Below are 14,049 nucleotides of genomic sequence, written 5' to 3'. Positions count from 1 at the left end.
TTCTGAAAGCCATGAAGGAAGGATCTGTTCCAGGCCTCTCTCCTTGGCTTATAAATGGTCATCTTCTCCCTCTGTCTCTTCCCATGGTCTTCTCTTTGTGCCTGTCTGGCTCAATGTCCAAACTTCCCCTTTCTATGAAGGACATCAGTCATATTAGATTATGGGCCCACTCCACTCCAGGATGACCTCATCTTAACTAATCACATCTGCGGCAATGCTGCGTCCAAGTAAGGTCACATTCCAAGGTACTGGGGGTTATGACTTCAACATAAAAATGTGGGCAAGGTGACACCATCCCACCCTTAACTGGGGGAACCAAGGATACAGTTAGTCTTCTGCTTTGTTGGAGCTTGAAAGAAATCATCCATTCATCAACTATGTATTAGCAGCTATTGTGTGAGAAGCGTCCAACGCTTGTGTCAGGTTAAACACATGAGTGAGAATCACTGCCATGTAGGAATTTGCGGTTGAGTATGAGAGAAACAAGTCAACAAGTCCTATGGATATTAACATATGTGTATAAAATGGTAATACATATGACTTTTTGTACTTTTCTGTATTCTTATCATTTTTCAGAGAAAACAAATCATTGTAAGATAAGGACTGTGGGAGGTTATTGGCTCTATGAGAGCTCAGAAGAAAAAGAAGCCAATGTGGGGTAGCTAGGGCATGGGGGGCTGAGAGTCCCAGAAGACCTCCCGGAGGAGGATGAGGGACAGAGTTCTCCCGTGAATGGGCCAAGGGATGAGAAGACAGTCCAGGCAGATGGAACAGCGTGTGCCACAGCATGACAAGGGGAGAGAGCAGGAACATTCCAGAGAATTCTGGAAGATGATATAAGGGCGGTGGTGAGAGATGAGGCTGGGGTGATAGAAGGGACCAGCTCATGAGTGATATGTCCTGCTTACTTAGGAGCTGTGATTATCAGGTGAGTGACGAGGAGCTGAAGAGAGGCTGAGCAGGGGTGTGACCACGTGCAGACTGTGGAAAGATGAGTTGGAGGAAGGAGGAACTAGGAACCAGTCTGAGGGCTCAGACAAATGTGATCACAGTAGGGACAAAGAAAAAGGTCTCTATACTTCCCACACCCCTTTCTGGCCTCTCCCTCCAGACTCATGGCCAGAGCTTCCCAGCTTAAACTACGCTTCACCTTGGGCGCTCAGAGGCTCCCGGCCCTGGCCGCCTTCTCTCTTAGGGTCAGCCCAACTCTCCCCTCTTCAGAGCCTTCGCCCTGTCATCCTTCCCCCCTCCCCCGGAAGGCCCTTCCCTAAGCTCTACACACAACTGGGTCCTCGCCATTCCTCAGACCTCTGTTCAAAGCCATCGCCACACAGGCCAGGCCAGGCAGCTCCTTAGAGCACTAACAGCGTACCTCGGTTTATTTGTTTGTACCCTTGTTTGTTATCTACCTTCTCCCTCTAAGTAGCTTGACCATATCTGTGTCATGCGTGACTGTGTCCGCAGTGCCTAGGACAGGAACAATGTGTGTTAGGAGCTCGTTAATACACTGGCAGAAGGAAAGAAAGAGGGAAGGAGGAGAAGAAGGACAGTGTGGTGTGGGGGTGAGGAAGGAGGGTCGTGTCCTGCTCTGCCCAGTGAGATGGGATCCGTGGAGAGAGCGTGAATAGACTGTATCCAAATTCTTATAATGCTGCTTCCCACTGACCCCTGTCCGTATTTTAATTCTGAAATGGTTGCTTTGAAAAAGAATGATAAGTGGAATAATTTAGAAAGAACCTCCTTACTACAGGAAAACTAGAGAAAGGAGGGGGAAAATGCCTTTTAAAGGACACCTATATAGTCAAAGTCGTGACTTCAGAACCATTCCGATTCTAAAAAGGCAAATGAAATGGTTATTAGCTCAGGAGCTGAGGGATGTTTCTTCAGGCCAGCCTGTTGTTGGGGGTCAGATAATAAAGGGCCACGGCCAGGCTCGGGCCTGAGAGGCTGTACATCTACTGACTCACTTGGTTTTCACAACCGCCTACTATTATCACGGCCATTTAACAGATGAGAAAACTGAGCCCCAGGAGAGAGGTGAAGTGACCGGCCCAGTGTGCGGCAGTCCGTGAGTAGCAGAGCCGGGATTCCAACAAAGGGTATTTGGTCCCAGAACCAGCACTCTGGAGCACTTGGCTAAACCCCTTTCAGGTCAGAGCTGCAAACTCTCTAGGAGAGTTGACCTCACTCCATATGAGTTATAATCGTTACCAACACTTGTATCAGTCAGGATGGGCTAACTGCTTTAGCAAATAATGCTTAAACTCAGTGGTTTTACCCCCCAAGGCTTGTTTCTCACTCACTCCTGTTCACTGTGGGCTGTAGGGGTACCCGACTAGCAGTCATTCAGGAACACCTTCTTCTCTGCCAACCCCGGGGTCCTTGGGGTCCTCCTCTGGGTCCTCACCGTCTGGCCAGCCAGTGAGCAAGCAGAGTGAACATGGAGGATCTTGGGACAGATTTCAGGAGCCAAGGCCACATTCCCGTGGCCAGAGCTCAGTCACAGGGCCCCACAAAGATTTAAGGGGACTGAGAAGGGTTGTCTAGCCTATGCCCAGGATGAGGATACGGTGGGCATCTTGCCAAGACCTGGCTCAATGCGTTATTTTTAAAGACTTTTATAAGGGAGACCTTTCTAGAGAGGGTGCTGGGCTTCAGAAGACATTGGTTCTGGCGCTGACCCCACCAATGGTCCAGCAAATCACAACCTCTTCTGGTCCCAGATTCCTTATCAATAAAGTGAGGGTACCCACCAAATGACCCGTATCTGGATTCTTCCAATTCAGAATGTCTATATGATAAAACATCGTTTTCTTATTTTTAATAATCACGACGGTGCCTTAATCATTTTTATATTGATGACCTCTGTGTGCCTTTGTTCAAAATTGCACCCATAATTATAACATTGATACAGAGGGAAAATACTATCTATTTTCTTCTAACACTCAATATCTAGTTACACACCATAAATGTATACGCTGGGGGAGGAAAAGAGCCTCCGACTTTGCATCAGAGCTAGTTACTTGAAGCAATTAATTACACTGGGGAAAATACAGATCTCTATTTCATCATGCCTGGAACCACATTTAAGTTATAAACACAGTATTCCACACGCAGATTATTGCTGTGATCTGACCATTTTTGTACAAAGCAGTACTTACATCTATTGAGGGCATCTGAGCATGCCAGGTTAGCAAGGTGAGAACTGTCAAGAAAATATATATCCAGAACGGCAGAGTTAATGACTTCTGACTAAGATTCCTCTCTGTGCCCCCACCGCCAGAGCACCTTGGTTTCTGATGTGTGTGACATTATTGTCACCATAGGGATTTTGCAAGGACCGCCAGGGCAAGGTTTGGGCAGGCACAGTTGGAGAGGCCTGGGGCTGAATAAGATGTACCGAACCTCCAGGAGAAATGGCAGGGAGTCAGGTAGAGACTGATAGGATTCCTATACTAGAAAAAATAAAATACGCCAGACTTGGAGACCTGACCGGGAACCAGGGCTGGAAGATGGAAGAGGAAGAGCAGAGCACAGTCCCGGGACACCTCCTTATGTCCCCCTGCCCGAGAGTTCTCCCACCACATCCGTTGGAGAACACCCAAGTCCCAAGTCAAGCCACTTGCCTCACCCTCCACCCCCACCCTCACCCCTGCTGCCATTTTCCCTGAACCACTGTAATCATGCTTCCCACTCTTGCCCCCACCAACCTGTCCTCTCTCACCTCCGTGACGCTGTTCTTTACAGAACACAGATGGATTATGTCCCCTTGTTGCTGAACCCCTATGGCTCCTGCAGCACACACCGGCCATTAACACAGCTTACAAGCCCCATGGGGGTGGGGCTGTCTGCCTTGAGGGCCTCACATCACCCCCTCCCCCACTCACTGCCCCTGTCTTCAAACACACTGTCCTTCACATCCTTTTCGGAAGAAGCAGTGGGTCCAACCATTCTTTTGAGGTAAAGCACAGAGCACATATTTCCCTGTCTTCCTAGACTTTTGGGGGATACTTTATAATGTATTAACAACTGAACTCACTGCTTCCAATTTAGAGGCAATTCAGCTGAAAAGGTATCTGAGCCTTGACAAAAAACCTATCAAGCATATTACTTGAAAATGCTTTAAATGAGTTCATTCTATGTTTCAGGACTTTTCAGACGCCCTGACCATGTTTTTGTTTTTGTCATTGATGGCGTTTTTGTCATTCAGATCTCAGTTAAGTCATACCCGCTGGAAGCCGGCCCCATCTCCATGGTGGGCATCACTCACTCAGTCGCGTCACAGGCTTCTCCTCTGTCACGCTTTCCATATGATATCTTCACACCTGTCTGTGGGACCCTCTGATGAGTCTGCTTCCCATGCTGGACTTGCAGCACCAAAAGGACTGGGACCCGGTCTGCTTGTTCCTGGATACCTGAGACCCAACACCGTTCCTAGCCTCTGAGACGTGCTCCGTAAGGAGTCATTGAAGGAAGGACTGAACCGACACCTGTCCTGATCATAATTTCCTTTTCATTTCTTTCCTGTGACCCTCTCCAGGCCAAACTACTTACTCTTTCCCTGGGGCTGTGCTCATGTCCCTTTACACAGAACTTGACCACAGGACTTATCGCACTTTACTTCTGCTTTTTTTTTTTTTTCTCCTCTCCTCTTTGCTCAACTGGAAGGTGCTCAGGGCTGGTGACATCGTGGGTGTTCAATGTATGTTTACTACATTGAATTGTGACCTCCAGGACAGTGGTCTTGGCCCAGATGCCCGGACTACACAAGAGCAAGAAGTAATGGCACCACTGCTTGCACGAAGACAGACCTCTTCCCCGCCTCCCCTCACCCACGAGCCGTCCCCTCATTCACGACAAGGTTCCTATGCTTATTCAACAACTTGCTTATACCACAGTTTTTATACCTGGCAATTGTCCGGAAACACTTGGGCTGTTTGTTACAAACTTAAATTCCAGGGCCCACCCTAGACCTGCTGCGTCAGGGTCTCCAGGAGCGGAGCTCAGGAATCGGAATTTAGCTCCCTGGGTGACTCTTAAGCAGCCAGCCTGGCCAGAAGCCCATCCTTGGGTGAAGAGATAAAGCAGAAGAGTGATAACCACAGCGTAAGGTAGAAAACTCAATGAAATCATTTGAGGAAAGGCCAAGGGAGGTCTTTGCTGCCGACTCTCAGTTGTAAGATGCCCCCCACCCCAGCGCACAGCCTGGAGTCTGCAGCTCTGACAGAGGAGTCCTTGAAGGTTCCAAGGGAGACCTGAACCTCCCACCTCAGCCCACCCCCTATAAGAAGCAAAAGATTTGGACATGTGGAGGTCACTGTGGAGTTGCTCTTAGGGATTGTAACCGGGTACCTTCATGATCTTTATCATTAACCTTTCTAGAAAGCACTTACTATCCCACAGACACTACTCTACAGCTTTACATGTATTATTTCATCTAATAAACAGGAGCAAAGAGAGACAATGCAAAGTTGCATGCCCTGCCCCCTGCCTGGGAGCTCCAGAAGGAAAACCAGTCCAAGAGCCAGCCTGGCCAACTCCTGCCAACTCTGGAGCAGCTCGTGGCTCTCAGGAGGGATCCTGGGGAAGGACTCATCCCTGTACTCTTTCAGGGATTCCAAAGGCTGGGAGGGAGGCTGGGCCCACAGGGGGCTAGGTGTTCTCCTCAGGCCTTACCTTATGAGCTCAACAATCCTCCAGACACCAACAGATGTCCCCAGGCGACTCTTCTCCATCCCTGTTGCTGGATGCCAGAGTCTGGAATTACAGCCACAGACCCTCAGACCAGCCATAAGCAGCAAGGTTACCTGTGAAGTTCTTTTCATGTGATGGGGTGGGGGCCCACGGTTCTTTGGTGGAGAGGATTGGGCTTGGAGGTAAGGGAGGGGGAAAGAAAGCTCAAGGCCAGAATTAGTCCATTGTTATCTGGAGATAACCCACTATTTCATACATTGTTTTATAGCATTTTACACTTTACAAAATGCATTAAATATATTGAGCTCTTTTAATCCTCACAACGTCATTAAGACGGAAGCTCGTTAGCTTCATTTTGTAGCTGAGGTTCAGTAACTCGCCAAGGTTACACAGACTGGCGCAGGGCTCAAACCCAGGCCTTCTGTCTCTGGGATCATTATTACCAATCAACACCTCACATACAGACAGAATGAAGCCTCTTGGAGGAAGGAAGGAAGGAAGGAAGGAAGGAAGGAAGGAAGGAAGGAAGGAAGGAAGGAAGAAAAAGAAAGAGAGAAAGAGAGAAAGAAAGAGAGGAAAAAGAAAGACTCTCTCCCCAGCGAGATACCACAGACGATATAGAGATGAGTCATTTCTGGTTTTAAGGAAACTGAAATAACGTTTCCCTCCCTCCCTCTCCTCACACCTACCCCCGTAACAACAATCAAACAATTAAGTTTGGTTGGCACCTATTGTTGGTTTTAGAGGAATAGACTAATTATCTTTCAAACAGTGCCAGCAGTACTTGAGATCCAGCAAAATGATGGGGTCTCCCAGAGAGCATTCCTAAGGCCCAAAGTGTGGCTCCTTTTACAAAACATTCTGTGGGAGCTCTAACTTTTAATTCATACCACCAAGGAGATATGTGATTGTTTCCTGGAAATGCTAACAATGCGAGGCTCATACATAGTAATGAAACAGTATAGATTAGCGGAGCTCAGCAAGGAACCGGGGGGCCTAGGAGAGAATTCTTAGATTAAAAAAGCATAAAGAATACCTTTTTAATTGAATTTTACCCAGACTGGGCTCCCAAATGTTAATGAATACTCTCCTTGACTATATGGAGAGTAGATTCAAATAAGTACCTTCAGGAATCCAGACGTGAATTATTGACTTCGCTTTAGCTTGAAAAGAAATCCATTTATTCAAAGGCTATTTTAGGTGTCATGGGATAGACGAGTTTGAGACAAAGGTTGGGAGGGGTAGGGGGGCCTGGGACACCGCAATAAACACATAATTCCAGTGTATGCTTCTGTTTCCCCCAACTAAGCCACCTAAGTTGAAATTTGCTTATTATGTTTGTCTTTTACAACATGATCCCTCAATAATAATAACTCTCCTGGAATATACAAGGCTCCATGTCTTTGTCCTTCATCACTGAATCCTAACACCTAACACAGTGTATGGCATATATTAGGTGCTCAATAAATGTTAAATAAAGAGCTCTCTTAAAACATTTTCCAGAGCTGTTCTCACCCTGTTATCTTTTCTTGAAGGACACCCTCCTATTACAAAGCCCCCAAATAAACACAAACCCTATGGAGGCCCTGTCTACCCTGGCCACAACCTACAGTCCTCCTCTCTCCCACCCAGAGCCCCAGGCTCACCCTGTTCTCCTGCCACGTTCTAGAATTTTCTCTGCCTAGAATCTTTGCGCATCCTCTTACCCATGTTTCTCTGTCAAGATCGTGCTCCTTTTCCCAGGTCCTCCTCAGATGGCTTTACCTTCATGAAAACTGCCTTGATATTCCCCAAGGGCCCAAAGCCCTCCCTCTCTCTCCCCACCTGAACCCAAAAGTGGGCCTCTGATGCATGTATGCTCCCTGCAGGGACCGGCGTGACATCTGGCAAGAAGAATTTGTCAACAAATGTGGTAGTGGTGTCTAATCTGAGTCATAGAAATGCAGTACAAGGGACATTTGGCCCCAGGAAAGTATATGTGTGGATCAAATCAGTGAAAATTACCCAAAGTCCTCTCTCAACAGAGTAGGACAATCCCTCCAGATGGGCCAAGAACTCTGGGGCCAAACAAGGGCTAAATTAAAGTTAAGGTGATGGCAAAGCAAGAAGGAAAAGCCAGAGAGACAAGTGGGTGAGAAGGAGCAAAGGCAGCGGAGTGGCCTTGCTGGGGGGCGGGGGGTTAGAGGATGCCCAAGGGTGTGTTTTCTCAACAAAGAGTCTGTGGGCTTGATGGTGTGTGGGCAGAACCATGGCCTGTGATGTTCCCAGGGCCTCAGAGGGGCTCAGGCAGAGCCTTTGGCAAGGGGATGTGACTTCTCAGAACATTTTTCTTTGTTGGATGTTGAGTTTAAGTTCAGGCAGTCATATGGTTTCTATAAACATCCTCCACGTGAGCAGGACTGGATTTTTATTGTATGTATCTTCATGCATTTGTGAAGTATCTAATAATGGGAAATAAATCACTCTGCAGTCTTTTTCCACAACAGATTGGGATAAACACTGAAGTCAATCCAGGGAATAGCTTCATATTTAAGAGTCTACAAATCCTGGGCTACTTGCCAAAATGGGTTAATTCCACACAAAGGAGTAGGAGGCCCAAAGCAACACCTGTGAGGGGCTCACCTCTTGGGGATCTGGAGCTAAACTTTCCAGAATCAGTAAGGATTCACTCCTTACTGTCACTCGCCAGTCACTCGCTGTGTGACTTGTTCCTCTGTCTGTTCACCTATAAGAGGAGGGAAATAACCATACTGACTTCATTAGGTTATGATGAATGAAATAAGTCAGTTGGTGGGAAGTGCCTAGAATGGTAACTGTCATCTCAGTGCCACCGCATAGTGTTATTTCATTTTCATGGACCAGATGGCACAGAAGTAGGTACCAATTTATACAATTCAGTAATCTGTATAGATAATGTCCTAAGCATGTGAGTCCTCATGCCAGCAGACTAGGACTGAGTTCAGATGGACTTTGGATGAACACATGGGTGCATGGGACACTTACAGAGTGCTATCTAAGGAATTGGACTTCTGAGGACAACCCCCGAGTATAACACACTACCCACACATTTGTGTCCCGGTGCAGGACAACAAAATGAAGCCTGGACTTCACGATGATTGTGAACCCAGGTCCCCCAGCAGTTTTCTCCATAGACAAAGCACCATCCTGTTGCTCTCTTTAAAAATATAATTCATATGAAAGTGATTAGAAAAGTATCAAGTAAAATATAAATATAAAGTAATGTCATTGTCCCGAACTCTGGGTGATCGTTGCATCTCTGTGTGACCTTAGACATGTCACCTCTCCCACTCTGGGCCTCAGATTTTTAATCTTTAAGTGAGAGCATTGCTTGGAATGATCTCCAAGGTCTCCAGCCTGAAAATCGATGAGTCTTTGATCTTTAGGTCCCGGGCCATGTCTACACCAGAAGGTCTCTTGAATTTCCTTGAAACATGCTGCCTTCCAAGTCTTTAGACATAGGAACCTGTGGATTCCAGAACCAAAGGAGCCTATAAGACCTCATACTTGAGAGCTGAGGCCTAAGATGTATGTGGAGAGGTGAAGGGGTTACCAGTGGAAGAAGGGCTATTCTGCACAAGCGACCAGAACAGCCCTGGCTATAAACTGAGCTCAGGATGGCAGTAGGGACGCCATCCCAGTTTCCAAACACCATTGCTGAGCAGCCCGCAAGACTCCTTTTCCACTGCAAAGAACAGCAACAGGCAGGGGAGGAGACTTGGGAATATTCGGTTGAGGCACAGAAAGCAGAGATGTGGGTAATGAGAGGGAGGAAGGTAGAAACCATGGGAACCAACAAATGGTCTCCCAACTGCAAAGCTCGGTGAGTCTTCTTTGGGCACAGGAGTGGGATGTAAGGAGGGAGGAGATGGAGCAGACAAGAGAGCATGAAGACGGGGTGAGACAGGACGAGGACCACTGACCTCTTAGCCTGGGGGAGGTCCAACCCCCTATGACAGGCAGGCAGATTTAGACATTTCGCCTTGTGCTTAAGCTTTAGTAAGTATTGAAAATGGCAAGTTGTATTCATAGAAAGTCACGTACAGCTGTCCCCTGGGGAGTATGTGTTCAGCACCTATCAGGTGAGCTGCAGGGAGAAAAGACTGAGAACTGCTCTTGTAGAGGCACCAACTCCTACCCAGAACCCTGAATTTACACTTGATTCATTTATCCAACAAATGCTGAGCACCCGCCACGTGCCAGGTCTGATACACTATTAATTCTTGTACCCTAAGCCCTGTATAGTGTGTATAAGAATTAGTACCTACTTAAATGCATGCATTTATTTTGTTTGTTGGGTTTCAATACCATTCCAGTGAACTCTGGAAATCTCCAAGTCCCTCCCTTCTCCTACCCCTAAAAAATAGGATGGTGTTAAAAATCATTGACCACTCCCACTGCATTTCTCTTGAATTGTCTGTTTTCTGTCTTCAGCTGCTAACATTGGCATGCCCAAACCCAAAGTTGGAAGAGGAATAAGTTCCAAGTGGACAAGCCTGCATCCCCTGGAGCCCAGGACTTGCTAGGGAGCGGAGAGTTTCCCTTGGCCCCGGTTAGCCAAGCACCATGGAGAAAATCAGCTCCTTCTTCAGCATCATGTGGGACACCGTCTTGACCAAACACCAAGAGGGTCTGTTCAACACCATCTGCCTGGGCATCCTCCTGGGGCTGCCACTGCTAGTGGTCATCACGTCCCTCTTCATCTGCTGTCATTGCTGCTGGAGCCGGCTGGGCAAGAATGGCCAACAGCCGGAGCAGAACAAGGGGAAGAAGAGGAGGAAGAGGAAGAAGAAGGCTGAAGAAGACCTCTGGATATCTGCTCAGCCCAAGCTTCTCCAGATGGAAAAGAGACCATCACTGCCTGTCTAGGCAAGAAGCACAGGCGTCCACCCCTGGGGGCTGAGCCACCTGTTAACTACACACGGGCTAGAAAGCAAGAACCCCTAAAGTGATGCGCTCGTGTCCCCAGAGGGGTGAAGCAAGGGACAAACCTCAGGCTGACTGCCCCCACGGAGGACAGCCCAGGAAGAACACGGACAATTCTTGGGGACTGTCTTGGCAGCTATGTGTCCAATAGCAATGCTCTTTGCCGGAGACTCAGGCATGCCTTCCACGTATCTCTAGCAAGCTCCATATGCAAAAGCACAAAGAATGTTTGTCCATATAGCTTGACATGTCTCCCGAATGCACACACGTGCACACACATACACACACGCACGCACATTCAGGCAACAGGTACCTGGGTAAATATATCCTGTTCATCAAATGGCCATTGAATATCTACTTTGTGCAAGTACAGTATTCGCTCTCCCAGAAATGTCTCCTAGGAAGGCCCGGCCAGATGCTAGCACACATGCACAATTATACAACCAGGCAAGGTACCTCCACACTGTCCACCCATCCCCCACTCAGGTTAGAGATATGTGCTTTCTTCTTCCTACCCCTCCTTAACTTGTTACTGGAAATCCTCATACTTGGACATTCCAGCAACCTGGTACAGCTCCCCTCCCTGAATATTGACACAGACACACCAAGTTCCCGTGTTTCTCATCTGGGAGGCAAAGTTTAAAGTGAGAAGGATCAAAATTCATTGAAAGCTCTATCTTGCAGCTCATGACAAGGTCCCCATTTCCACTGATAGGTATCTAATGTTGTCTTAGACGTCTCTTTGAGATGCTATCCCCAGAACCATTCAGCAAGGTGCCTTTCTCCAAGCACAAACCAACAGCTCTTTGTAGTGACTTCTAGAATGGTCTGGAAACCAGGCCGACTCCATCCACTTCAGTGAACTGCAGTTGTGGACCTGGGCAATGTCTGTTTTACAGATGGGAAAGGGATGTTCCACCTGAGCTGGGGATCTCCCGTGTAACCAAAGGTTTTCAGCGGGGAAGGAATTAAGCCAGTTTCTGCTACAGTCTCACGGAAGACACACTGGAAACACTTTCCTAAGGTTGGAATGGATGCATGGTATGCTGCAGATGGGATACGGAAGTTACAGAGTATAAATGAAAGTAGAAGGAAGATATATAGAGGTTTATTCATATTTATCTTGAAGCTCAGGCAAGTGCCTTGCACACAGTAGGTACTTAGAACTGTCTTGGTTACTGTCGGATATGCAATGATGTTAAGGGTAAACGTGTAATACCTCGCCAATCCCCCCAAGTGACCTTCTTTTCTGACCCTGCTAATTACTGCAAAGGAGGGAAGGTGGGTATTGAATGCTCTCCAGAGGCTTCATGCAGAACCGACAGTGAGGTTGACATGGGTGCCCTGAGACCCATGATGACAGGTAGACTAGGTCCGCAGGGAGTCGAGGAGAGTGTCTCCCCAGCAGGCTGAGGTTGGGAGGCCGAGTTAATCCACTTACAGGACGAAGCGTTTGGTATTTTGATTGTATTGTGACCACATTACAAAGCTGGAGACTTCCCAAATTGGGAGCAGGCTGTGCTCTGAAAGGACACTTGCAAATCTGCTGGGTGGCTCTCTTGAAATATTTCCCCACAAATGCTGTTCTAGATGACAGGAAAATTGCAACTTAATTAACAGTGTAGCTAAACTTTGATAACTGTTCTGCAAGACTGTGTTCATGGCCGAATGTGCTGTTCGCTCCCTCGGGCAGCCCGCTGCTCACGTGCTCTCCAGGTAGACTCCAGGCCTGAGGAGGGCAGGCGTCTGGTGGTGACCGCTTCACCAAGGTCTTCTAACGGGTGACCCTGGGAGTCATAATTCAGGTCTTCACATATTTTAGAACCAGTCCCACCCACCTTCTCACACCAAGTGGCCCCAAATGCTCTGGGCATTCAGACCCCTACTCCTAAACCTCTCTGAGCAGAGAAAGAAGCACTCTCTGCTTCTCTGTCCCCTTGTACATGGACAGCCTGTCAGGGAGCATCTAGCTGTCCCCTTCCCATCACAGGATGACCGCTCGTCACCCCATACCAAATGCACATACCCCCCCCACACTGGCCACTGCCTACTGGGACCAGCTGCCCTTCCTGCCTCCAACTCCCAAGCCCCCAAGATGGATGACTTGGGGGAGATGCAGAGCTGGTGGCGGAGGCTGGGTGTCAGATGCGATCTAGGAGAAAGGATCACTCGGATCGGGGACCGCACGAGTAACATGGTTGCCATGGCAACTGGCTGCTAGTCTGAATTAAGACGGCAGTCGGTTGTCATTGCCATGACAAGGCCTCTGTCTCCAGGTGCAGTGCCCTGCTGTCTCCTAATGAAATGGATTTGAACTACCTCCGGGCGCGAAACACCCAGAAACTCACTTCTCTGTTGCTTCGTAGCCTAGGACTCAGGAGACCCAGATGCTGAACGAGGCTCATGTTTTCTCTCCCCAGCCTCCCCTGACAACCTCCACCAGGGTCCCTCCAATGCTGCCTGGGGTACCCTAGGCCCCCAAACTCCTGTTGAATACGTGGGTCCATGCAAGGAGCCCAAGGCAGTCATCAGAGCCATTCTCTGGTCTTCCCACTCATCCTAGTCTTTCTCTCCCGTGTTTTCTTCTCTTATTCCTGCTTCTCCCAGCACCCCCATCCCAGGTTCAGCCCTTTCTTTATTCCTCTTTAATTTTACTCCTTCTCCCCACCCTCTGCCCCAGAACTGCTGCTGGCAGCCAGGGGTGCCTCGGGACTGGAGCCTGCTTGGCCCATCTTGGAGCGTTTAAGCTAATGGAGGCAAAAAGAATGATAAAGAAGAGGCTTCCTAAACCAGCCCAGGCTTGGAGAGGAGCCCCCAGGCCAAGACCCGAACAGCCCCAGCCAAACTCAGCCACAACCATCAGAGAAGGTCTTCTCCCCACCGCTCAATGCATTTGCTTTCTTATTTCTTGGGGGAAGGGAAGGGAGGAGGGGAAAATGTAGAAAAAGGGCAGTCATCTTTTCTAGAAGAGTATAAATTGTCCAAGATGTATAGTATTTGTCAGTATTTTTTTTTCTGGAAAATTCAAACACATGCAAGAGAAAAATTTATTTAAATAAAAGACTTCGAAAATAAAAAGCCATGCCTGGAGTCCTTGCCTGCTGGCACCAGTTACTCTCTTGACATCAAATATTGCCCTGTTGCAGACATCACTCAGAAATGAATGACAGAGGCAGCCCCTCCCACTGGGACACAAAAGACCCAGCTGTCCCAGGCACTGCCTTCCCCCTGACTGAGTTATAGGCCAAAGGACCAGGACCGGGCTCTCGCCCCACTGCCCACAGAGCAGACACCCCAGAGTCCAGGCACCCTCGGTGGCAGCTGCTCCCTGACAACTCTTAGCATCCCTTCAATGAGCTCAATCAATGTCTTCTGAAAGGAGAAAAGGGAAAATAGCAAAAACTGAGTACC

General features: G+C 48.2%; 1 protein-coding gene across 1 annotated transcript in view; it reads left to right on the top strand.

Moving 5' to 3' along the window:
* Window positions 1–13,716, top strand: part of KIAA0040 (KIAA0040 ortholog) — a 32,610-nt gene extending 18,894 nt beyond the window's left edge. Inside the window, exon 2 of the mRNA XM_011235849.3 lies at window positions 10,147–13,716. Within this exon, the coding sequence (XP_011234151.1) occupies window positions 10,279–10,581 (303 nt within the window). The 5' untranslated portion in view covers window positions 10,147–10,278 and the 3' untranslated portion in view covers window positions 10,582–13,716. The remainder of the gene's footprint in view (window positions 1–10,146) is intronic.
* The last annotated feature ends 333 nt before the right edge of the window (window positions 13,717–14,049 follow it).

Source organism: Ailuropoda melanoleuca, chromosome 8 (assembly GCF_002007445.2).
Source record: "Ailuropoda melanoleuca isolate Jingjing chromosome 8, ASM200744v2, whole genome shotgun sequence".
NCBI classification, from domain to species: Eukaryota; Metazoa; Chordata; class Mammalia; order Carnivora; family Ursidae; genus Ailuropoda; species Ailuropoda melanoleuca.
The sequence above is the reverse complement of the archived record's forward strand: the minus strand, read 5'-3'. Positions and strand labels throughout refer to the sequence as shown.